Consider the following 27,113-nt stretch of genomic DNA (forward strand, 5'->3'; position numbering starts at 1 on the left):
ATCTTTGTTACTCTGCATTCATACGGACTGATAGATTTACGGGACTACATCAACTTAGTTCATTCCAATCGAGAATATATATAATAGGATTATACTGTCTGCCGTGCTAGCTAAGCTAAATTCAATATTCACTAAGAAAACCAAGGTAAATGATTTACCTTTTTAAGAAATTATAACTAAAATTGTATTTATATATAATGAATAATCTTACAAATTTAGAAAGTGATTCAATATTCCCATGCACCAAAAAGAAAAGGAAGGAAAAATATGTCTTAGAGTTACTAAAATTTGTATTTATAAAAGACAAAAATAGCGATATATAAAAAAAAAAATAAATATTAAAAAAAATTAAAAACTTTTGCGCTCAAATTCAATCAAAATGTGTCATTAAACATTTGCACCACTGTGCATCAGCTCAAACGGCCCTCGTATAACAGTTGGCACTGCTTGCTGGCCAACTTGTAGGATAAGTCTGTTAGGACTCCATGGCAGAGCGCTCAGCCTCGCGCCGGCATCATTTACCAACGCGAAGCCGTTGCGAACGGTCGTCGCAGCTGCAAGAGTTTTCCAATCAGATTGTTTAATATTCAACTTAATTTGTTTTGATTGTTTTTTTTTTTTTTATTGTTTTTTTTTTGGCGCGAACTAAAGTGTAAGCGAATCGAGTGATTCATTCAGCAACACAAATATATATACTATATTTATATATATTTAATGATAGAGCGCATTCGGCGAAAGTAAACAACAATCCGTCTCTAGCACAGATGGCCCTGCTGCGTGCAGGTAAGTGTTCGCTGTAGATCCACGTATTTAGTTAGTGAGGAAGTGTTACTGCCGCTATAAATAGTTCGCACGCCCGAAATCCTATTAAATAAATATGATGCTATTGATTGCCGACAAAAGTAAAATATAAACGAACAAATTCCCTCTGACTGTGGATTGCATGGCATGCTCAAGTGCAATATCCACCTCAAAAGGGGAGGAGCAAAGAAAAGAAAAAAAAGAAAACGTTTGAAATTTCATGCCAATGCATGTATGATTTATTCACGGCGACGTTCCCGTTCATAAATTCGCGCCACTTCGTGCGGACAAATATAAAGTGGACGAGAAATGAAGTGAGGCGAAATCAAAAAATAATATTTCCTCTCATTCTCATGCCACCATCCCCGTCCACACCCCCGCCGCTATTTGTATAGCTCTTCAAAAAAAAAAAAAAAAATAGTCGCTGGCAAATCTATCGAACGTTACGTATACGTCGCGTGGGCCCCCTAGCCGAAAGGCAAACATGTTTATTTAGTGCGAGACTTGCTGCGGCAAGCTGATTCGATTAGCTGCCTAACCGCTGCATAAATGCCAAACCAAACACAAAACAGCCAAAAGCCCGACCGCCACTCAACCGCTGAACCACAGGGCCACAGAACCACCCAACCATCGGTCGCGCCCATTACGTCGCCCGTGGCAGAGGAAAACATCTCGTGGCGGTCACGTGGAGGCAAATTGAATGGCCGCCAGCGACGTTTGCTAATTGTATAACTTTCATTTTGTATTTAGTGGCAGAGAGTGGCACCGAGTGGCTCCTTCTTAACCGCCTGCCTTCACCTGTGCACATCCTCGTCACTGCAGCTGGATTCCATTTGCCTTTGTTCAGCGTCTTTGGCCATTTCTTTTCATTCATTGAGCGCTTTGTGTGACACTTTTCCTTGTTCCTTCTGTTTGTTGCATTGTGCCGGAAAGGGAAACAGAACGGAAAAAAGAACAAATGATAAAAAAATAATAATAATAGATAGAACAAAAATCATTCTCGGCGCCTTTTTTCATTGGCCGTGATAAATGCCTCATTTTCCGCGTTGGGTCTCAATGTGGGTTAACCCCAATGACAGCATTCCTTAACACGTTCACGCATCTAGTATAGAATGCCTTTCGAAATTTATAGTGAAATAATATATGGCTTAGGATGGCCTACGCGAGGCAGCCTTTTCGTCCCGTTGAAGAAAGTTTTCATGCTGTGAGGCTGAGATGAATTGAACAGCAACTTTTATTATCAACATTTGCCATGGTCATGATTATTGACAACCTAACCTAACCTAAGTATTAGCATTAGCGTAAGTATTTAGCATTGACACTAACATTAAGATTAACATTAGTGTTGCCATCAATATTATCATCATTTATATTAGCATTAGCATTGGCATATACATTGGCTCCTTCATTATAACCAGTATATGCAATAAAATAATTAATACGATAATTATAATTAACATTAACATTAACATTAGAATTTGCATCAAAATTAGATTGTTTATTAAATTGTAATTATATTTAGCATTTCTATTAGTATTATTTCATTCATTGTTATTAGAATTACAATGAGCTTTAACATTAGCATTAGCATTAACATTGCCTTTAGTATTATTTCTTTTATTATGATTATTATTACAATCAGCATTAGCATTAGCATTGGCATTAGCATTAGCATTAGCATTAGCATTAGCATTAGCATTAGCATTAGCATTAGCATTAACATTAGCATTAGCATTAGTATTTGCATTAGCATTAGCATTAGCATTAGCATTAGCATTAGCATTAGCATTAGCATTAGCATCAGTATTAGCATTAGCATTACCATTGCCTTTAGTAATATTTCATTCATTATCATTACTATTACAATCAGCATTACCGTTAGCATTAGTATTTGAACTACTTAACTAATTAGTATTAGCATTATTATTATCATTATTACTATTATTGTATTTGTTTCATCATTATCATTATCATTTAATCATTGTATTTGTTAATATCATTATCGTAATACATCCGCAATCATAAATGATGCAGTATAGCATAGTCGGATACGTTCAGCTATCTACTATAGGATGTTCCATTGGCTACAACTCGAAACGAACTGTTTTCTTAGTTCCCCCATTCTATTTGCTTTTATGAACTTGCCACGCGTCATAATGGAGGCAGCGCCGCTTTGGCAATGCTCATTAGAATGCCATGTGTACAATCTACCCACACCCGATGCTCACGCACACGCGCTGGAATAAATAGCCCCGCTGAACAGTGCAAACATTTGCATATATGACGAAAAATAACAAATGAAAAGTGGCAGAAAAAAAAAACCAACAAACAAACAAAGAAAACAAAACAGAGTTCTATGTGTTGGTCAAGACAGATATTGTGGCTTTGGAAGGATTGAAAGGGCCAAGCGTAAACGACCATAAACACTAAGTGCTTCTGCATAGAACGTGAGGGGCTCAAAGTTCAGCTCGAAGTTTAGAACAAGAATTTAAAGGTCATGTAAACATAACTCAAATTAGATTAAGCTTGAGTGGGGCTAGCTTCATTCTCTTAACACTTCCCAGCCAAAAGGAATAAAAGTATCTCAAAGGCCAGGCTTTGCCTGGACAGATATCTAATTCGCATAGGCAGTTTGCTTGTTGCACTGCTGGGCGCTTAGGCCCTAGGCCCTAGGCCCTAGGCCGCCGCAAAACGCGTCAGTAATGAGGCAACAGGCACCGTTTGCCACGGCCGCGCTGGCCTTTGGCTATGGACACTCGAAGGAGCCGGCAGAGCCGGCTACAAGAGCTGCAAGAGCCCTGTCCGACCTGTGTCCTATGTCAATTTCGGTTCAAGTGCGGCCGCACCTCCAGCCCCATCCATCCAAAGTGTTGCTCATTTCATTGGCCGAGCCGTGGCCGGCCTTTAATAGCATAATTTGGGGGCGTGTGGGGGCGTGTGGGCGCCCCTGTGGGCGGGAGGGCTTATGAATTTAGCAGCGACTCATCGCATTGCGTTGCCTGCAACTACGACTCACGGCTTTTTATTGTTGCCGACTTTTGGGCGCTTATTAAATTTTTATACGTGCACAAACAAAAAACGTTACCAGAGATGGACACGGGATTGAATTTCATGTGCCACAGACGCCGTCGCCGTTGCCGTTGCCGTCGCCGTTGCCGTCGCCCTCTCCTCTCGTCCTCTCAGTCGCAGTCGACGCCGACTTCACCTCAATTTTCCATTACACACACATACAAAGAGAGATAGCCCCACATTAAGTATACAAATTTGGTAATTGTGCCCTTCATGTATATTTAATTTGTGTTTTCATTTTTTTTTTTTCTTTCTTTCGTCTTTCTTCTTTGCGGACTCGCAACTCCCAATTATGTTACTTGTCCCTCAGCTGCTGCCAACACGCCGCATTTGCCTGTGCTCCATTTTTGTAGCTTATTCAATTTGAATTCTGAATATACTATTTCGGGAAGTTTCAAGTGAAACTCCAGGGCTTTAGTTGCAGCTCTTATTACAATTACCTTATGCTTGCCATTTAACTTTGATTGTGTATAACTCCACTTCTTTCACATCGATAGCTGTCGAGTGCCAGAGTAACCTGACTGAGTCTTGCAAAGACTTTGATTTGTCTTAAAGACAATTGATTAATTCTTTTCTCTTTGTCTCTAGATCGCTCTCTATCTCCCTCTGTCTCTCTCTCTCTCTCTCTTTGTCTCTATCACTTCATCTCTTTCCTTTTACCCCTATGTCGGTCTACCTTTCCCTCTCTCTCTCTCTCTCTCTCTCTCTCTCTTTATCTCTCTCTCTCTCCTTTTGCATCTATGTCTCTCTAACTTTCTCTCTCCCTCTCTCTCCAATTGTCTCAGTATCACTAGATATGTTAATATATAGTGATACTAGATTTCCTAATCTACATTTATGTCTATCGCTCTCCCTCTCCCGTTTTTTATCTTTCGAATTTCTCTGGTCTCCCGGATTTACTTTCTAGCTCTGCCTATCTCTCACTCACATTATATATTGCTCTCACTGTCTCTACCCCTTTAACGATCAACCTGTCTTCTTCTCTGAATGTCTCATCTCTCTCTCTCTCGCACACACTCTCTCTCTCTCATACTGTTTGCTCTCTCTGTCTTGTACTGTGTCTCTCTCTCTCTCCCTTTTTCCCCACTCTCGCTCGATCATCTCTCTCTCTCTCACACACTCTCTCCCTCTATCTATCTCGCTCTCCCGACCATTGTCCTTACCCCTGCATCGCCTAGTCCCTCGCGATAACATAGAAATAAGGAATCAATCGGATGCTAAGCTAATTTATAGCTGCCTTATGTTGAGGCAGTACAAAGCCGATTACGAATTCATGGCTTGCTTCCTGTGCGAATTTTAGCCCGTCAACAGAGAAAAGAGAAAGGAAGAAAGAAAGAAGGACATTGACACACAAAGAGAGAGAGAGAGAGAGAGAGAGAGAGTTCTCTAAAAGTCTAGCCTCATAATGCAATGCCCCAAAGTGCGGCAGTCAGGTGTTGTAAATTGTGCTACATTTTGTGCCACTTTAATCGATTCATTTGATTTCCGACTACACGTACACACAGCCACACACACGTACACACACATCGCCACACACTCACACAGAGACCGAGTGCAGCGCATATGGAGTCAAGAGCAAACCACTTGCGGCCAAGTTCAAGTAATCAAAGCCAATATAAAATAACAAAAACATTTTGATCCCCATCCGCTTTGATTTGGATTAATTGTAAACAGCAACGGGGGGCAAATGCGTAATGTTATAAGCCAATTTCACGGCCATAAATATCAATGCAAAAGTGAAAGCAATGAAATCAAAGTCAAAATTAAAATCAAATTCTTTTAGCCCGACAGCCACCACCCGGACTCTGATTTATGCTCGATGAAATTTAAATAAAGATTTTTTTTTTTTTTTTTTTTTTTTTTTTGTTTGCCCAGCTAAGCAAATTTATTAAAAAATAATCCAAGCAGCAGCAGCAATGGCATGTAGTCGACGTATGCATACCCTATACAATTCGATGCCAGAGAAAAAGAAGAGAATTCCAATTGTGAAGATTCTTATCTTTCCATACTAATATACCCCAGTCGAGATTCAGTTAGGGTATGCCAAGAATATGTTGATTTATGTGAGTTGCCAGCTTTTTCGATAACCGGCTTAGCATGCTTAAGCCAAATACAACAAAGATGACAATGACAATGACAATGCCAACAACAATGACAATGATAATGACAACAACATTGGCCAACAATTGGCCCAATTGATAGCCAGCTAGCGATACTAAACCCAGCGCCCAGCTGTCTTGTAAATATCAGCGTTTCCCAATCCGCTTTGCCCTTCGAGTTTTTCCCCCACGCTCGTCCATAGACTGAAATGAGAGTATGTTGGGTCTGTGTGGCTGTCGTGTAAGCGGAAAATCTAAATAAATGTAGTCAAAGTTTCTCTAGTTTAGCTCTGAACGTGCATTCTACAGTCTGTAGCACTGGTTTTTAATAGCTTTACGTTTCCATTTGTATTCTCGTGTTTATTGCGCACTCGCAGGTGTGAGAAAAACTAAAAACACTTTTCATGACTTTTTCTCATATTCTATTTAATTGCAATTTTTACGCCGTACAGCGTATAATACATATACATTTTCATGGGCTGGGAAATAAAAATGTTTCAATTGATTTACTTGACGTGAATATTGCGAGCCAGAGAGTACGAAAAGAGGGAAAGAGAGAGAGAGAGAAGGAGATAGAGAGAGATTAAGTAATAGAGTATTTGCTGAAAAACAATTGATTCAATTGGAAATCAATAAAAAGTGAAATTTATGAGAATCACGTAGAAGAGCGATAACGAAATATCTTTGCTTCTCACATATTGTCTTTTGAGTCTATTGAAAAGATAAAGCTAACTAGATTTATCTTTTGCTGTATTCCACACCCACCCACACACCCACCCACATTTATTCATAGCACTAGGTTAGGGTATTCATAGCTTCGCCTTGGACATTTTTAGCGCATTCCTAATTAACTTTCCCCAGTTAGGCAACTTTTAATGAGTATAACATAATGAAAAATCACAACAAATTGAAACTAAAATTGAATTAAAAATATCATTTCACACACAAACCGGAACGACTTTAAGCAAATGCCAAAGAGTTGCCCGTGGGTCGATGAAAGGCAGCATGGGATTCAGTGAGTACAACAGCTTTGATTAAAAATTATGGCTAATACTAAATATTTAATCAACTCGCTGAGGCGATACATTAGAAGTTTCTGTGATGGAAAAGTCATGAAATAATCATCAAAAGCGAGAGTGGAGTAGGCATAGCTCTAGAAGTCAGAAAGAAGCAGCAACAATTTAATTAACAGCGTCAAGTGGAGAGAAATGTTCAGGAATCAAGTGACTTCTAACGGGCAGCAGAAACCAATTAAAGTGACAATGGAGGCCAATTGACGTGGGCGAAAATGTGAAATCCATGAAAAAAAGGCGACAACCAAATTATATGTAAATGGCAAAGTTTGCAAACTCTTTACACTCAAATGAAAACAAAACACAAAATTTCAACTCAAGATTTCTGAAATGATATCAAAACAGAAAAACCAGCACAAAACCAATTCCAATGTAAATATCATTTAGGTGTGTGTGTGTGTGTGTGGAATGTTGTCTATCCTTAATTTCCGCTATGATAGACAGAGATAGAGAGAGAGAGGCGAGAGGGCGATGTTGGGTCTCTCCATTGTCAATTGCTGTTTCTATTATTTTTGTTTTAAAGCTTTTAATGTCATTTATTGCCGGACAGATAAGCACGAACAGAGCCTAGGCCGAAGGCAAATGCAAATAGAAAACAATGAAAACAGAGCGCAAAAGCGAGACCAAGTGAAAGAGCGACAGATAGAGAGAGGGGCAGAGAGTGTGAGGGAAAAGGAAAAGCAATCGAGTGGCATATCAAAGGCAAAACACCTGTTTGCATGAAAAGTGTGAACGGAAAAGGCGTAGAGCGCTATGCTGGCTGCGAAATATTCCACTCGACAAGGGATTAGCTAAAGGATTTACTAACTAATAGACAAATGATATATTCTGATATTCATGTACTATTCACACAATATTCAAAGTAACAACAAATTCGTTCTCTAGTCAGTTTTATTATGCTGATTAAGGGTTACACTTATACATATATGTATTCCTATATCTCTATTATGTTATTAGTATTTTTATTCGTATTGCTAAAGTTATTTGTCGTTAGTTGCCTCCTAGGGCGCCAGACAGCCGCTCACTTCGAAGAACGGTGCAGTGCCCTGGGTCAGGCTAATCTCATAAATATTTCCCGTAGCACAGTTCAAGTCGATTGCAACGCTGAATATTTGAACGCCGCCGGCGGTTACGACGAGTCTGAAGGGACTTGTGCCCTGGAAGGAAGAGAGAAACGTTTACGAATAAGTGGAATGAAGGAATGCTAGATGAAATACTAAGTGTTAGAAAAAAAAATGGGATATAATGATGAGAGAAGCTAGAGAGAGGAGTCTTATGAACGATAATGAAAACAAGATATATGGATAAAGAGACAGAATGATTGAGAGATAGCCTGAAGGACAAGGAACTAGTGAGGAGTAAGAAGAGTGCAAGGTGAATATATTGATTATTGAAAAGGGAGAGAGAGAGAGAGAGAGAGAGAGAGAGAGAGAGAGTACTTACGGCTGGTGTGGTAGGTGCCACTGTCGTAGGAGCATCCGTAGGCGCAACTGTTGGAGCAACTGTGGGAGCCACTGTAGGAGCCACTGTAGGGGCAACCGTAGGAGCCACTGTAGGGGCAACTGTTGGAGCAACTGTCGGAGCAACTGTGGGAGCCACTGTAGGAGCCACTGTAGGAGCAACTGTAGGAGCCACTGTTGGAGCAACTGTAGGAGCCACTGTTGGAGCCACTGTAGGAGCCACTGTGGGAGCCACTGTAGGAGCAACTGTAGGAGCCACTGTTGGAGCAACTGTCGGAGCAACTGTGGGAGCCACTGTAGGAGCCACTGTAGGAGCAACCGTAGGAGCCACTGTAGGGGCAACCGTAGGAGCTACAGTAGGCGCTGCAGTAGGCGCTTCGGTAGGGGCAGCGGTAGGAGCTGCAGTGGGCGCTGCGGTAGGGGCTGCGGTAGGGGCAGCAGTTGGTGCTGCTGTAGGATATCCATATGGCGGGGCGTATGTAGGAGCAGCTCCAGGCGCTGCTGGAGCATATGTAGGAGCAGGTGTAGTCGCCGTTGTAGGATCGGTTACAGGAGCAGGTGTAGTCGCCGCCGGGGGTGCAGCCGTCACGTAGACAGACGGATAGATCGGATAGCTGCCGCTAATTTGCTTGCCATAGGAGCCAGGCGCCTCGGCCACGGCTCTAGCGCCGTTGGGTCCACTGGCCGCGGCATAGGCGTACGATCGGCCGGCCGAGCCATGTGCCACGCTGTACTGTGCGGTGCCATACGAGGGCGCCACCTCGCTATACAGGTAGTCCAGCTGCGCAGCGCCTCCAGAGGCCGCGCCGTACTGGCTGTAGCTGTAGTCGTCGTAGTAGGAGTCGCCGTAGTATTGGGCAACGGCGGCAATGGCCAGGCTGATGAGCAGGCAGAAGCTGAACGCAGACATGTCGGAGTGGTGTGGTGGTGGTGCTGGTTCGGTGCTGGGACTGATGGCTAGTTGGTCCGCACCGTCGCCTTATATGAGCAGATGGCACCGTCTGCAGCGCATGGGAAGCGGATGACGCTATTCAATCGCCTTTGTCCATATGCACTCACATAAGACACACAAATGGATTGACGGTCGCCGTCGTATAATCGTTCTATCGGCGCACGTGACTCACTGTCTGCCACTAGCCGGGCAACTCGCTGCGCTTTCGACCCCGGCTAACTAGCCCACTTTCATCATCAACTGCTTCATTTTTTCTTTCGCTTTTTTTTCTGCAAGCGCGCTTATCGCAGCTCTACGTGCATTCTGCTCGCGCTTTGACTATGACATAACAAAAACATAATTGTGGAGTGCAACACACACACACACATACACATAGACTCGCACACCCGCTCTAGTTTTTCTAGCTCCCTCAAGTAATAATCGGGCTTGGAGCTGCGCAATGAAAACTTTGTTAATCACATTTACTTTTTTAGCTCACCAACTGGGCAGCTCTGCGTGTTAGCTTAGGTCCGAGACAGCTTTTGAATATTCACTTTTGACATTCGATTTTAATGCGATTATTGTTGTCAAATATAAAATATATAAATGGATTACAAACTTTTCGGTTTGAGAAAGTTATCTGAGCTGCCATACCTTCAGCTCTTTCCTTGCTGGCTTGCTTCTTGTGGTACCCTTAACTCTTTGACTAAATAGGGTATATAGCTCATAGAGAGTATCAGGTCAACATCTTGAAGTATATGTGCTCTGGAATTCGCTCAACAATCCATGCATAGGTAACTTTGCTTTCGTCCTTGCCCCTCTGACTACATATATTTATAAATACTTCTCTATATGTATATATTAGAATGCATAGATAATTTCCTAAATATTTATAGATACTTCTTTAGACATCTACAGATGAATAGACATTCCCCTAGGCACCTACGTTTACATAGATACTTCCTTAGACATCCAAGGATCTAGAGATACTTTCTTAAACATCCAAGGATCTAGAGATATTTCATAATTCTGCTAGATAACTCCCTATGCCACAGATACATTATGAATGTATAGATAAATGCTTCAATATTCATGTACATATACTTTCTAAACACTATGGACTTATATATGTACATATATAGACATTAGATTTTTTATGTTTAAATACTTCCTTATACTATATATACATGCTTGAATTCATAGATACTTCCTTAGACCCTTATGGATATATACTGAACAAAAGATGCTATAATACTATAAATACTATGCCAACAGATACTATTTATAAATACATTCCCATACATTATAAATACATTCCCATAGAAAATAAACCTCATTCTGTAAACATAGAAAACTAGTCTGATCCATATGCAGCTTTGTAAAAAATGAAGCTAGAAGAAGAGAAAACTTGGTTTGGTTCTATGAAATCGACACGATATTTAATCATAAATAACTAAATACCAAATGAAGCTGTTCAAATAAGAAACTTTCTATACATTTCCATCATTTCTATCATTTAAAACTGACAATAACTATTCTCGAAGCTCTCAGCAAGTTTTGATAAACTCATCTCTTAGCAGACATAAGAAGCTCTCTCTAATATATTGTACTATATTATTCATATCAGTTTGTGGAATCTATACAACAGCCAGTCAAGTAAGAAGCTCAAATGCATATACTGTCTCCCTCTCTCTCTCTATCTCTCTCTGTCTCCCTCTGCGTGTTTAGTCAAGAATATGTAAACCACAACAGCTGCAAGCACTTGGCATTGCATATTGCATGAACTGGCGCGGGATGGGGATGGGTGATTGGGTGATTGGGCTCCTTACAACCAGCTGAAGAGAAATATTCAACATTTATTTGTGGCTAACAATTCATTTGACTCGAAACTCAACGCTCGGTCAGGCTGGGAAATCAGTCAGAGCTCTGAGCACTCGCCTGCTTTTCATTAATTGTCATATACAAAGTGCAGCGGCTGACATGGCTATGGTTTGCTTGAATAATACCCTGTAAATATAGTTGAGAATATGTAATGAAAGTGAGAAAGAGAGGGAGAACAAGGCAGAGTCAGAGATTGAGAGTGAGAGAGACAGTGAAATAGATGAGCTATACTTTGCTATATATATATTTATATTTGTATTCATATTCATATTCAGCTTTGACATTGACTATTTCCCTATGCAATAAAATGTAAGTTTGGATGTTTTCCAAGGCATCTCTTAGTCGTGCATTACAAACTGACGCACGTTTTGTTGTTCAACCATACTCTTCCACGCCATCTACATAGACCTTAAGACATATTTCAAGGGCACAGAGTATGCACACATAAACGAACACGCACACACAGACACACGCACATACATACGCACACACCCAACTACCCACACTCCCATCAATTTGGTTGCAACTTGTTGCTCGCTGCCATTTACACACTTCACTCAGTGCCCCCTCCCCTCCTTTCAACGTTTTGCGCGTAGTGCACTGCTTGCTCGAGCTGCTGTGGCTGCTTCTGCTGCTCGTGTGTCGGCAAAGCAGTTGCTCAGGCGGCTTTCGCACAGTTCTACGAGTGTTGGGTTGGGGGTTGCTTTCAGTCTGCTTGCATATGAATATGATGGACAGCTACGCGATGGCCAGGCGATTGCTGGGCTGGACTGGGCTGGACTGGGCGGGGTTGGGCGGTGCTGGGCCAGTGGAGAACCATTCGCGCTCGTCTCATTTGCCTGGCTGCGCTGATGTGGAGCAGTCGCGTTTCTGTTTCCTTCTTACTTTCTTTCTCATTTTGTAGTTGTTGTCGGGTTTTGTGATATGTTTTTGGCGCCAGATAAATTTCGAATCATTTGTATAAATAAATAACCAAACAGCGGGCGCTGCGCGTTAATTAAACAAAAGCGCCAACAGAAACAGCAACAACGACAGCAACAGCAGCAAAAACAACAAACAAACATCGAGAAGATTTTCCACGGCAAATGTAAGTGAAGATTTCCTCAAGTCAAACGAAATTTATGCTCTTTGCCTTCGAGATGTGCGAAAAACGATATAAATATGCATGAGAAATATTTTCATAATCGCGAGCTGAGTAAATCTAAAATGATTCGGCAAAGCGAAAGATGTGAAATGAAGAAGTGAAAGTATTTGTATATAGAAGAAATCAATTTGCTTGCGTTTTATGATTATGTTTGGGCTTTGGGTTGAACAAGTGGCAGCAGCAGAGCACTTAACTAACTTTGATTAGCTGCAAATTGTGGGCGAGTTCCTCAATTTCAGCTGAATCAAAGAGCGATAATAAAAGCAACAGCAGCAGCAGCAGCAGCAGAAGCAGAAGCAGAAGCAACAGCTAATCAGCTAAATAAACAGAAATAACCGTTGGCTAAGTGCAAAAGTTTGCTACACAGCCAGCGCAGGACAGAATTTGATGTTTCGTGGCATTAATATGGCCATGAAGCGTTCATAGTAGACATTTATGTGCAGCTAAAAGAATTTTAGTTTTAGCCATAAAAACGAAACAAGTAAAAATCTTGCACACGGGCATCACTGACGGAGTTGAATCTCTTGTGGCATAGGAGTCAGGAGAAGAGACTATAACTGCTCCATTTTTGAGCTTTAGACTTGTCGATTTGCCACGTCAATCGACATAAATATATATATATCTTGATCTTTGGTTATCAAAGGTAGACACCCTTAAAGGACTAACTGAAATACTACCATATCCCGATGAGCCATCGAAATAATCCTAACACTTTATTAAACAAGGCTACACCCATCTATATATTCCAAATTTCAAATGTACGGACGTACAGAAAGCAGACAGAGGCACGTATAGCCAGCAAGACGTACAATGAATAAGAGCCAATATGCTCTTTTCACTTTCATGAATGAGCATTAGAAGTCTATATAAAATGTATATCAGCTTTGTTTGGACTTAGACTGTGCTTTGGTTCAGCACAAAGCGTGGATTCTATTGTTCTAGCTAAAAGACAAGAGAAGCTGCTGAATGGATTAGAAAGAAGACTGAGATGAGCCATGAGGTAAATACGGCTTGCAAAAGAGAAAGCTTAAACTGATGCAACAGGAGAACTGACAAACACTAGCATAATATAGACAAACTCGTCAAGGGAGGGGCAGGGATAGAAGGAGAGAAAGAGAGAGCAAAGCGAGATGCTGATGTGGAAAGGCGCGTACTCCCATCTGTCCTATGTCCGAGTCGAAGTGTTTATTAGCCGTTTGTAGTGCCTTCTGGTTCCTATAGTCAATTGGTGTCCCTATCAATTGTACAGTGGTTTTAGTGCTGTAAAGTGAGAGAGCATGAAATAGTTTGAGCATACCCACAATTCCACTCTTGCAGCTACAAAATCCAAATGTCACTCTTGCAAATGATTTCATTCTCACTGCCTTAACACTAGGGTTGTCGGATATTTTTTATATATCGTATCGATGATGAAGTTTTGAAAAAATATCAATATGATATTTGATATGCAACTCTAAAATATTTATATATACTCACTGCCTTAACACTAGGGTTGTCGGATATTTTTTATATATCGTATCGATGATAAAGTTTTGAAAAAATATCAATATATATATATATATATCAATATTTTTCGATTTTTTTACATTTTTCCCACAATAAATTTATAGGCCGACCCAAAAAACAAGAATAATAAGAATAAGTATTTTTTATTTATATGATAAAGACCGCTTAATTCCAGTATTCGGAACTCAAAATTATAATAGTGCCTTTTTTTCATATGCGACGCAATATCTGATGCTTTATGCACTTGTTTTTAATACTTTAAGGCACAAATTACTTTTGGATGTTCCATTTTTAAAGATCATTTCATTTTCACCATATTCAACTTTTGTACTTTTCGCTTGGTTCAGTTATTACTTAAATATATCAAAAAATATCTTTAAAAAAATATTCGATATTTAAGCAAATCTGTTTAGATTAAGTTACCAATTAGGTAGCGGTGCGCTAAACTGTAAATAAATACATTTTATAATTTCTCTTAAAAGATATTTAAGCAAAAACAATATTCCAATATGAATATCGATATATTGATACTTTGATATATTTTCGACAACCCTACTTAACTCTCCCGAAACGCCGTTTAGCATCGTCATTGGCCGCCACAGCTGAAGAGATTTCCTTTTTATGTAAACGCTCTGTCCCAGAAGTTAAAAGGTCAAAGGCATCGAAATGTTATACGTAGAGCACCAACACTTGTGTAAAATGTAAATACAAATATATGCAGATACTGTCTAATGAATGTAGCACATGAAAATATATAAGTATTTATATATTTACAACTTTCCCATTGCTCTCACAAATAAACATAAAAAAGCAGATTTAAACCAAGATAAGCTGGTCCAATCTCTTCCATGGGGGCTGTGAGGAAAGCAATGAGCCAGGAAATGTGCAAACCCACACACAAACACATAATCCCACACACACACACATACAGACAACAGCATAATTGCATTAAATGACCTACACACACACACACACAGAGAGAGAGACCACACACCCACGTGTATATAGCAATTGTCTGGACAGCATTCGCTAAAGCTAAACTCATTTATTATTATAATTGCTTAAAAAAGAAACAGAAGAACAAGAGCAATAAGCTCCAACATGGCCAAAAATGGTTGCATGAACGAATCGTGTTGCCAAATGTGACTGTGTTCGTGTCTGTGTGTGTATGTGTGTGTGTATTTGTTTCAATTTCCGCTGCGGTACTCCGACCATGCTGCCAGCATCTTTTACCACATAAACATAAACATTAACTAGACGACATACAGCTGACGCCGATTACCACGCCTATCAGCAGACCTCCTGCCCCCTTCCGGCCCCATTCCACGTTCAGTCAACAATTCATCAAGAGGCTACATTGGCGTATCCAATCCATATGTACATATAATTATTTTCATCCAAATATCGATTGCGCCTATTTGCAAGCGAAACATTATCTAAGCATATTTAGCTAAAGACCATTTATCTTCTCTCTCTATCACACACATACTCCCTATCTCTCTCCATCTCTCTCTATATCTATCTCTCTCTTTCTTTCTCTATCTTGTATTATTCTGTTGGCAAACATAATTTTCAATATCAGCTTAATTTATGCAGCGTCACAAATTTCTTTTTCGACTCGAAATTATTCCATTAATTTTCGATATTTATGAAAATTTATGGATTTCGTTTTCAGTTCAATTTCACAATGTTCGACTTTTGTTCCTCCATGTACATATATAATAAATTTTTTGTACCAGCATTTTTTTTTTTTTTTTTTTTTTTTTTTTTGTTTTTTAGATTTCCTTTTGTTCTGAACGTTCTACATTTTGATTGATATCTCTATTCTTCTGTTATTACTTTTTGTTAGCAATCTATATAAGTAGGCCAAACTTATGTCTGGCATTTATCAAAATCTCATTTAGTAATGGGCAGAATCAACACTGAAGTCGCGCCTTTATATTCATGAGTTTTGTATCATTCAAACCATTGATAGAAGCTTAAACAGTCCTCTAAATTTTCTATAGCGCTTCAACGCAGCGATCTCATAATCCCCAAAAGCTAGAGAAATTTTAAATTTATAATCGGATATATCATAGGCAGTATTACTTAATATTTTTTTCGATAACTCATTATTATCGATTACCACCGTTAATTTGATTTGGGTTTTTATTTGATTTTAATACTGAGAGTGCTAGAAATTTCGGATTGAATAATTACTACCCAGTCGTTGTACTGTTCGGATTCAAAATACCCACTCTGTTTACGCTACTACTTACGCCTTCTATTCGGATATTACATAATTATATAAAATTATTGTTATTTCCTAGTCAGAAGAAAATTGCTTGTATCGCTGCCAGCTTTTCAAGGAACCGATTCAACTTCTTCTTCCACCTCCACGTTCATTCCTTCGTTCCTTTCTAAATGATAAAATTTATGAAATCTATTTCGCATCTAATCCCATTCACTTGTATCGTGTCGAGACTTTGTGTAAGCTCCTGGGCAGGAGAGTACGTAATTATAAATCGAGATTTCTATACGTGCATGTAGCTGGGTATCAGACGCCATCTCTCTCGCACTCGCTCTATCTCTTCCTCTGTCTGTGTATGCTGGCTTTATGGCTGCCTGTTGCACGTGGCGTATGCGCAATACAGCCTTAATTGCACAAGGATATAATGAAAGAAGATGAAGTGAAGCAGGCAGCCGCGCCCTGACAGCTAGCTAAACTGGCATTCCAACTGATGGTACAGCTAATTGCTATAGCAACAGCAACAGCAACATCTACAACTACAAAAACAACAACTACTACTACAACATCATCAACGTCTGCAACAAAGGAAATAACACAAAAGCAACAAAAAGTCTCATAACTCAATTATACGGCTAGAACCAGTTGGCTTTCAGACAAAGTGACTATGCACAGCTATGGCGGACCAATGCAGATGACATTTTATGCCTTGCATGAGTTCTCAGTGACCATGGGGGAGGATTGTGTAAAGAGTTACTTTGAAGTCAAAGCAAAGTAACCATGGCAGGATATGCGCATGCAAATTATATTCTAGCTTAGCTTATGCGACTCGGACATATCTTAAAGGTTGCTAAATCGAATGTCATGTAATTCTGTTGATGGTCAAGATCCCTTAGATAAATGAGGAAAGCATAGAGCATAAAGAAAAGATAAGAAGAAGTGGATAATCGAAGATAAGAGAGGAAAGATCAGCAGATAATGAAAAAATAATTAGTAATCAAAAAGAGAAGAATATAGGAAAAGAAAGAAAATAGATGAAAAGAGGGAAGAAGAGAGGAAAAGAGGAGGAAGTAGAAGAAAAGAGAAGAAAAATTCAGAGATATAAAAATATGAAAGAAAATAGAAAAGAGAAGAAAAAATGAAGAAAGGAGAAACGTAGGCAACAAAATAGAAGGAATCAAAAGAAATGAAATAAAGGGAAAATGCGAGTGGAAAAAAAGAAGAGCAGAATAAGATGTAATATGGAAAAAAAGGAAAAACTGAAGTAAAGAAAAAAAAGAAGTGGAAAATAACAAACGAAAATTAAAGAAAAAAGAGAAGACATATTTTCTATTATTCAAAAGTGAGGTTGAATGATTGTAGAGCTTTGTAAATCTCTAGTGGACTGAATATGACTGTATGAAGTGCAGCATTATCAGCAACTACTTTCATTAGCCTTGGGTACAGCTTCATTTTAGCTTCATTCATTTCGCATGCAGCTTAAGTGACAATTGAGGTGATTCCCTTGGGTTAGAATTGTATATTCACTTGGACTAGAGCTTTATATTTGATAATTCTTGTTAGCCTTTATAGATATATATAAATGTATTTATAGCCTGGTGTCAGCTGCAGCTTTAACAAGCACATAGATACCCTAAACTCGTATAGAGTTACCAAATAGACTATAGAGAGACCGATGAATATGGGCCTTTAATATAACTAACACTCTAGGCTAACTGAGAGATATGATTTTTGGCAAACAAAGATTTCAATTTTTTAGCCTTCCGTTTAGCTACGGTTTGTGTAGGGTATTTGGCAGTCAGTCAGCGTGGGTAGGTGCTGCCAGCACCTCTGGCTGTTATTTTTAAGTTTAGCTCTTTGTGGTATTATTTCAAGTGCTTGGCAAAATAGCAGAAATATACATATGTATATATATGTATGCATGTGAAGCATACGCCGTGTTGGCCGTGACTTTAAGGATTTTAGTTGTTGGGGTTTTGGCCCGCTGCAATGCATTAACCAAATTGAAGAGTGAACTAGTGTGCAGCTCCCTCTCTATCTCTCTCTCTCTCTCTCTCTCTCTGTATACATTTGTTAGTGTGCAAACTCAATCATGTGGAATGAGTTTTGATTAAAAACATAACAAAGTTATTCAAGAAACTTTGCAATGGGCTCACTCAAGCTCAAGCATGTGTGTCATCAGCCACTCTCTTCGCTCACTCACTCTCTCACTGTCTCTCTGTCCCTCTCGCGCTCGCTCACGCTCTGCATCGATCGGTTTTGCTGAGCAGAAATTTAATTACATGCTGCCCCAATGGCGAAGCGCTGAAATGCACGCTCATTAATTAGACAATAAAGTGATTTATTGAAGCGCGTTCGCAGCAGTCGCACCATATGCAGATGAGCAGGACTCGGGCAACAGGCCACAGGCAGGCACAGAGACACAGCACACAGGAAAGGCTACAAGGAACACCACACGCAGCAGCAGCAGCAGCACACACACATGTGTCGACAGGTCATCCGCAGAGTCACATAGATTGCAAACAAAGCGCTTTGTGCCACAGCAAAACTGTCTGTCTCCTTCCCCCTATCACTCTATCTCTCACTCCCTCTCTCTCTCTTACTCCCCACTGCCCACTCTCTCTCTCTCTCTCTCTCTCTCTCTCTCAGTGTGTGTGGGCTGCTCTTTACGCCTGAAAGGAGTTGACATTTTAATTTTATTGCAGCTTCTAACGTAAGCAAACAAGCTACCGGCTTTGACAGTGTTGGCTAACGTTAAGCTACACACACAGCAATATATATATATGTACATATGCATGTTCCAGGTTTTGTTATTATGATTTTAAGCATTTACATATAGATTAACATGCTATTAGCATAACATGCATAACATTTTCAGGTTGCATGCTTAGTTTTCTTATGAAGCAGTGTTGGTAAAGCGTAAAAACAGTTTATACGCATATTACTTAACATATTGTAGGGAAACAGCAGTAGGGCTACCACACATGGGATATGTTACATGGCTTTTAGTCTTATTTGAAAGCCATTCAATATGACATATTACATCATGCAAAGAAACTTCTCAATTTTGCTATATGTAACCAAAGTCTAAGATCTAGTCCGGAATGTCTCAGTTTTATATTCAGGCATGACTTATTGTTGACTTCACATCTAAGACTCAATTTCGTGTGAGAAATATAAGTCTCTTCATAATCAAGTGACACATCTTATTAAACAATTCAAGAGTTGTTCGATTATCAAGAACTTTTATAGCTGTTAAGGAATGGAAATCGGATATAGTATGACTTTAGTTTGGTCACTATATGCTCTATATACATACAGTAGAATCCGGCTATAACGACTCCGCTTATAGCGCCCGTACGGTTATTGCGACGAAAATTCTGGTCGCCAGGCAAAGTTTTATTAGCAAATTTATACGGTTATAGCGCCTTCCGGGTAAAACGATGGCCCCTTGAGTTTCGTTATAGCCGGACTCCACTGTATATACATATGTATATACTTCCTACCATATGAAACCATTTTAGACTTTGTTATAGTGATTCTGGCTCTCAAATCTACCTTTCTTATGTACGGATCCGTAAATGCCCCATTGTAAATACCGGCATTTCATTCAGCTAGCATCTGCAATCAAATGACCCCCTCAGCCAGCAGCACCAGCTACATCTTTGCTTCATTTCTAGCTGACCTCAGGGAGTACAGAGCCCAAGAAGTTTACTTTGAAAAGCCCTCGAGCATATGTAACCATATACTTATTTGACTTCCCTGTAGTACTCTACCGCCTATACTCTTGCATCACACATTTAAAGTTTTACAAAGATTTTAATTTCAAGATTAAAATCTCACACAAAGCTTAATTAAACAAGTAAGAAAGCTCTAGTCGAGACTGCTCGACTACGAGATCCCCTGAACCCTTGGAGCAATAGATATTTCAATACTTTTTCGCGACTTTCAGCTTACACAAAAAACACGCACACACACACACACACACACGCACGTACGCACACACAGGTATACATACACACACACGCATACAGACACACATACACACACACACGCAAACAGACACAAACCCAAACACACACACACATACACACACACATACACATACAAGCAACCACGCATAAACACGCATGGGCTGCAGTGTGCGCTTACTATGAGAACTTAATTGTTTAATAACTTTTTTTATGGACGTACGATCTTCATGAAACTTTTAGATTATGATTATAACATGAATATGCATGTAATTGCCAAAGCACAAGTCTCTAGTGTTTGAAATACGCTTTTTACAAAAGTGAGGGTGAGGGGGTGAATTTAGAGGTGGGGGTAAATTTTAACAAAAACCGAAATTGTATAAATTGCATATAAGCATACATTAAAAATTTGGAGACTCTAGCAATAAAGGTGTAGAAGATATAATTTTATAACTGGGTTTCGATAAGGTTTTTTATCGATAAAAAAAGATCGAGAGGAGTTATCGATTTTTAATGATAAACTTGATATGCGCGCTGTAATTACGGACATTTTAAAAAAAATTTGAAGTCTCTAGCTCTTATATCTTCTGAAATCGACGCGTTCATACATACGGACAGACGGACAGACGGACAGACAGACGGACAGGGCCAAATCAACTCAGCTCGTCACCCTGATCAAGAATATATATACTTTGTGGGGTCTGCCACGCCTCCTTCTCCCTGTTACATACATTTCAACAAAACCATTATACCCTGATTTCCCATTGAAAATGGGTTCAGGGTATAAAAACACAATTCTATTAAATATACACACACTCCTGCAAACATATAACACATCCACATATGTATATTGTATAAGCCTTTGACTTGCGAGGCATAAGAGTCATCCAGGCACACACATTTGTCAAAGAGGCAATTTACGGAGCCCATCTCATATTTGTCTCTATCACAGCGCTGGCTATGACAACGGCTGCGTACATTGAGACAGCGATGACGGCCTCGTTGACGAAGCCACAGCCACGGCCGCAGCCGCAGGATAATCTACGCATATTCCTGCGCCATTTGTACGTCGAGTGCGTTTATCGCTATCAGAATGATACAGCGAAGGGCGATGCCAAAGGTAATTCCCAGCTGCTGTAGCAGCTCAGCGCATTTCACATTCCACATTCATTGTCCCCCAACACGATCACACCGAAAGCATTTGCTACAAATTAAAAAGAAAGCATTACATGAATGTGGGTAAAACCTAAAGGAGAGACAGTCGAATGGGCCTTCACAAGGACTTTTAGTTTTATTTAAGGCATAGTCACACTGTGCAGGATATCAGCAAGAGTTTAAAGGATACATTAAATAATACATTTACTACTTAAAACATACAATCTCACACTCAAGTACAATCTAATTCGATAACACATAGAAGTAGGTATGAACTTTGATGGAGTTTTACTTAGGTACAGTCTCACATTGTTAAAAATCCATCTATGGCACAAGTAGGCTTAAATGTACCTACTTTTTGGTACACTATAGTTTAACTCTCAGTAACAATTTTCCTCAGCTACGCAATGTACGGAAAATTCTTACTGAGAAATGTGAGTGAGTGTACCAAAAAAAAGTAGGTACATTAAGCCTACTTGCACCATAAATGGATTTTGAACAATGTGAGATTGTACCCTACACATATACAGTATTAGTTCAGTTCTTCTCAAATACCTATATATACCGTACCTATATACTTATGTACATATGTGTGGATAAATTCAATCACATTTAGCTACTAAAGCAAAGTTACACTTGGGTACACTCTCACTTGGGCACCCTTTCAGTTAGGTACACTCTCACTTAGGTACAATTCAACACTTCGCAGTTTCGTACTCTAGTTCATGCCGACTTCAATCTACAATCAAGCAGACACTCTTAGGTCTGGAGACTCTCAGCTATTTGCCCAAGCCCAATTCACATTTGACCATTTCAAGCAAATAGATATACAAACACATGCATACACATATATATACATATATACATGTATGTCTATGATAGACTCCGGCGATGAGGAGCTGATGCTGGCAACGTTCACAACGGTGCCGCGGTACTTGGAGCAGGCGGTGCTCAACGAGGGCACCATTGATATGCAGGATGTGGACGAGGAAGCGGCCAGCGAGAACGAGCTCTATGCGACGATTCACTCGATGACAATGGAAACAAATCAACATTCACGTAATGCAACCAGTGAAATGGAGACTCTCTATTGTCCCGTGAATTTTGATGGCTATCTCTGCTGGCCGCGCACGCCAGCTGGCACCGTATTGAGTCAATACTGTCCGGACTTTGTCGAGGGTTTCAGCAGCAAGTTTCTGGCACACAAAACGTGAGTTCAATGCGATATTAACCTTGCCAGCAAATCAAACCTAACAGCACATATTTATATATACATATATATACTCTTGAGCGTCACTCATAAACATCTCAATTTGAATCATAATACATTCCAAATGCAACAACGGATGTCCATTAGCTCATACTTGTTGTTTACATACACATGAATATATTGCAAATTTTATGGATTGCGATGCTGAAATTATTCGGAATTCAATTTATGAACGATGGCTCTAAAATAAATACAGAACTTTCGATCCTTTTTCTCAATCGTAAGTCACAGTTGCGAATTTACCGGGAATTTTGTAAGAATATTTATATTTAATCAAAGACATTCGCTTTAGCTCTTATATGAAAACAAATTTATAAGATTCGTGTTGACTCAAAAGAACCCATTCCAATGAACTAGCTCACTATGGAAATATTAATACATCATATCTCCAATTGTCCCAAATATAAGCTTCTGAAATAATATATATTCACTGTTGTAATATCAGAAGATAGAAGAAGAACTAGTTCAAATGAGCGAGTTCATAGAGCTAGTTCCAGTTTCACTAATTCAAATGAGCAAGTTCACAATCAATCCAGCTTCTATGAGCATATTTATAGGAAGAGTTAAAATTATGATTTATGATAGTCCACGTTGAGCTGTTTCAAATGGAAAGAAATAGTTCTTTTGCTTGAGCACTAGAATATTTGTCGACATAATAATAATAATAGCTATATAAACATATATGAATATATCTTCACCATATATGACCAACTGAATGTGCGTTTAGCTGTTTGGAGAATGGCACCTGGTATCGGCATCCAGTAAGCAATCAGACCTGGTCAAACTATACCAATTGTGTGGACTACGATGATTTCCAGGTAAGTTCCTTGAGGAATATGTACATACTCGGCTAGTTTTAACAGTCTTTGAGTTTGCAGTTCCGACAATTCGTGAATGAGCTATATGTGAAGGGCTATGCACTATCGCTATTGGCTCTGATAATATCGATTGTTATATTTCTCGGCTTCAAGTACGTACGAGCTGGGCAATTAGCCAGGCTAGCGTACGATGCTGATGCTGATGCTCTATCTCACAGATCCTTGCGCTGCACCCGGATCAGGATACACGTGCATCTCTTTGGCTCACTCGCCTGCACCTGCATCGCCTGGATACTCTGGTATCGACTGGTCGTCGAGCAAACCGACCAAATAGCCGAGAATCCCGTAAGCTCCATAGGCTGATCACACGTGTTGAACAGACGAATTGAACTCTCCTTTGCCTATTGCAGCCCTGGTGCATCGCTCTGCACTTGGTGGTGCACTACTTCATGCTGGTCAACTACTTCTGGATGTTCTGCGAGGGTTTGCATCTGCACTTGGTACTCGTTGTGGTATGTGTGCGTGGCCCGGGAAGATGCACGCTTCCTCGCCTTTGCGACGTCCATTCAAATGCAAATTGCTTTAATTGCTGTACGACTTTGCATAGGTTTTCCAAGAATTCTTGATGAGATTTCCAGCTGCCTTAATTTATGTGAAAGCATTTTAAGTATTTTCTTCCTCTACTTCTTCCTATCTTCTTCTTCTTCTTCGACGCCATCGTTGTCGCTGCAACTGTTGCAACATCTTCATTAAATTGAAAATTCTAAATGTCATAAGGCCATCCAGCCGTTGTATATATGTGTATATATGTGTGTACCCTGCTAGTGTAGGGCATTATGGTGCTGTCGAACCAATTTGAAAATTCTTTGTTAACATAGAAAATTAGTAATTATAGGGTATAGACCAAGGGATGTACATTACAGGATATATTTGATTGGAAATACGGTATAGAATATATATTATATATAGTATAGTATATTCAGGACATTACACACTATAATATCTACATTCAAGTAGACACATACATCTCACGGAGTTTAGTTCACAGGGTATGTGTACATTAATGAGTAGAAATATGAGTATATACATTGTAATGTATAGACTTTAAAGATATAGGGTATTGGATACACATTAAATGATACACATTAAAGGGTATACAGAAAAGTGAATACATTATAGGGTGTATACTATGGATTCATTAACAAGTAAGAAGGCTTCAGTCGAGACTGCTCGACTAGGAGATACCCTGAGCCCTCCTCCAAGCTGATATTCTAATCATTCTGGACTTCTTTTATGCACACATACATACACATGCACTTATAAGCACGCGCTCTGCTAGCTGCGCAGTAAGCAGCGGCTGCGCTTGGGCTGCGCTGCAGTGTGGGCAATATAATGAGAATTTATTTGTTGAATAATTTCTTTTGTAGACATACGATCTTAATGAAACTTTCAGAGGGTAATCATATGGATAAAATGTGTGTACATTCCAAAGCACAAGTCTCTAGTACTTGAAATGCGTTTTTTAAAATTGGGGGCAAAGGGGGCGTGGTATCCGAAATCTGTAAATTACAAAATCTTTGTATCCATTAACTCTATATACAACGCAAATTTGAAATCTCCAGGTTTAAATGTGTTCAAACTAGGCTGAAAAAACCAAGTCGATTTTTCGATTATTCTCGATAAAAAAGTTATCGGATGAGTTATCGAAAAAATAAAGCAAACTCGTACTGCCTATGGTAAACACGAATATGCATGCCAAATTTCAGCTCTCTAGCTCTTGTAACTTCTGAGATCCTTTTGCTCATACGGACGGACGGACGGACGGACAGACGGACAGGGCTATATCGACTCAGCTCGTCGTCCTGATCAAGAATATATATACTTTATGGGGTCTGCGATGATTCCTTCTGCCTGTTACATACTTTTCACAAAACCATTATACCCTGATTTCCCATTTTCAATGGGTTCAGGGTATAAAAATTATGCATTCAAGGGTATATACTGAAGGGTAAAATTAAAGTGGATAAATCATAGAGTAAAGTGATAATATAAATATTATATATATACATAAATATATATATATATATATATATATATATATATATATATATATATATATATATATATATATATATATTGAAGAACATCGAATTTTCTGTTCATCTATGCATGAGCTAAAGATACTCTGCAACAGACTAACATAAATAATGGAAGAGCATTCAGGCTTCGCCCAATCACAGCTCATATTAATTCCCATCATCTTCCAGGTCTTTGTTAAGGACACGATTGTCATGCGCTGGTTCAAGCTGCTTAGCTGGCTCTCTCCGTTGGTCTTCGTGCTACCCTATGGCGTTGCCAGACATTTAAGTGTCAACGATAATGAACAGTGAGTAACTAGTGGGAGGTGGTGCTGTCGGTAGTGGTCGACTAGCACATACCCTGACGAGAGGGTGTTGCGAAGACTTATCTTATTTTTTGGGAATATCTTTAGATAGTATTACATATAATTTGCCATTTTATATAAATATACTGACTATATAAATTCTCATCACAGTTGCTGGATTAATGACAGTCTCTACCTGTGGATCTTCTCGGTGCCCATCACCCTCTCGCTGCTGGCTAGTTTCAGTGAGTATTGCGCGAGTATCGTATCGTATATAGGCATACCTTATAGCTGATCATATCTTGCAGTCTTTCTGATCAATGTGTTGCGCGTGATTGTGCGCAAATTGCATCCACAATCCGCACAGCCAGCACCACTGGCCATACGCAAGGCGGTGCGAGCGACGATTATTTTGGTGCCACTCTTCGGGCTGCAGCACTTCCTGCTGCCCTATAGGCCGGAAGCTGGCACCCAGCTGGATCGCTTCTATCAGCTGCTGTCCGTGGTGCTGGTCAGCCTGCAGGGCTTTGTGGTCTCGTTTCTCTTCTGCTTCGCCAATCATGATGTGACCTTCGCCATACGCACAATGTTGAACAAGTGGATGCCGAACCTGATTGCACCGCCACCGGCTGGGAGTAATACTGGACAATTGGCTACCACCACGCCCAGTCGTGAACTGGGCGTCTAATCAAAGACAGCTCTACACCATGCAAACCCTCGAAATGGCCCAATTGCGTTTCTAAACAAAGTCCAGCTCGAATCCGCTTAGATAAACACATGCCCAGCTGGATCCAGAACCGGAGTAGATTGATGCGTACAGAACTACCTTATAGAGCTGGAATTACAGCAGATCTATGCATACCTAGCTACCTTATATGAAGAGTATTACCACCTTACAGAGCTGGTACAACTCTGGTATTTTTGTAGCCATATCAATATAGAAACGTCAACGATTTTGTTGTTGTTTGTTTGTATTCCCGTTGTCTATCACATGTCTATTCTCATTATCGATATATTATAATCATAGTTATAGAGTTTTTTTTTTTTTTTTTTTAAGAAAACTTCATTAGGACCTGGGAAAGAAATAGCATACGTACTCCATGTACCTAAGAAAAACATGTTTGTGCCAACAGAATGTGGAAACTATATATATTTCTATAAAGAAACAGAATTGACATACATGAATATATTCATATAAAATAACTATTTATATATATATCTATATATGTAATCGAATATTACGTAGTATCTAGCATATTAAAATATCAGCAAAGTAATCCTATTGAAAAAGAAAATCGAAACGATATTTGAAATATGCAAATATA

The 27,113-nt window shown here is 39.6% G+C and overlaps 2 protein-coding genes across 4 annotated transcripts; one reads left to right on the forward strand and one right to left on the reverse strand.

Moving 5' to 3' along the window:
- The first annotated feature begins 513 nt into the window (after positions 1-513).
- On the forward strand, positions 514-27,113 carry LOC6585327 (calcitonin gene-related peptide type 1 receptor). 3 transcript variants are annotated; one of them, XM_032732839.2, is made up of 11 exons: positions 514-652; positions 722-783; positions 21,115-21,282; positions 22,200-22,527; positions 23,315-23,405; positions 23,466-23,557; positions 23,624-23,750; positions 23,816-23,917; positions 25,673-25,791; positions 25,960-26,033; positions 26,097-27,113. In XM_032732839.2, the coding sequence occupies exons 2-11, from the start codon at positions 765-767 to the stop codon at positions 26,474-26,476; spliced, it is 1,500 nt and encodes a 499-aa protein (XP_032588730.1). In that variant the 5' UTR covers positions 514-652; positions 722-764; the 3' UTR covers positions 26,477-27,113. The 3 variants fall into 3 exon arrangements, with proteins under 3 accessions (XP_032588730.1, XP_015016349.1, XP_015016350.1); XM_015160863.3 differs by having other exon boundaries at positions 514-783; XM_015160864.3 differs by lacking the exons at positions 514-652; positions 722-783 and adding an exon at positions 12,166-12,401.
- On the reverse strand, positions 7,916-9,458 carry LOC116804578 (alpha-amylase-like). Its single transcript, XM_044009712.1, has 2 exons — positions 8,486-9,458; positions 7,916-8,199 (listed from the first exon to the last, which is right to left on the reverse strand). Exons 1-2 carry the CDS (start codon positions 9,410-9,412, stop codon positions 8,044-8,046), a joined length of 1,083 nt encoding a protein of 360 aa, XP_043865647.1. The 5' UTR covers positions 9,413-9,458; the 3' UTR covers positions 7,916-8,043.

Source organism: Drosophila mojavensis, unplaced genomic scaffold (genome assembly GCF_018153725.1).
Source record: "Drosophila mojavensis isolate 15081-1352.22 unplaced genomic scaffold, ASM1815372v1 contig_136, whole genome shotgun sequence".
Classification (NCBI taxonomy): Eukaryota; Metazoa; Arthropoda; class Insecta; order Diptera; family Drosophilidae; genus Drosophila; species Drosophila mojavensis.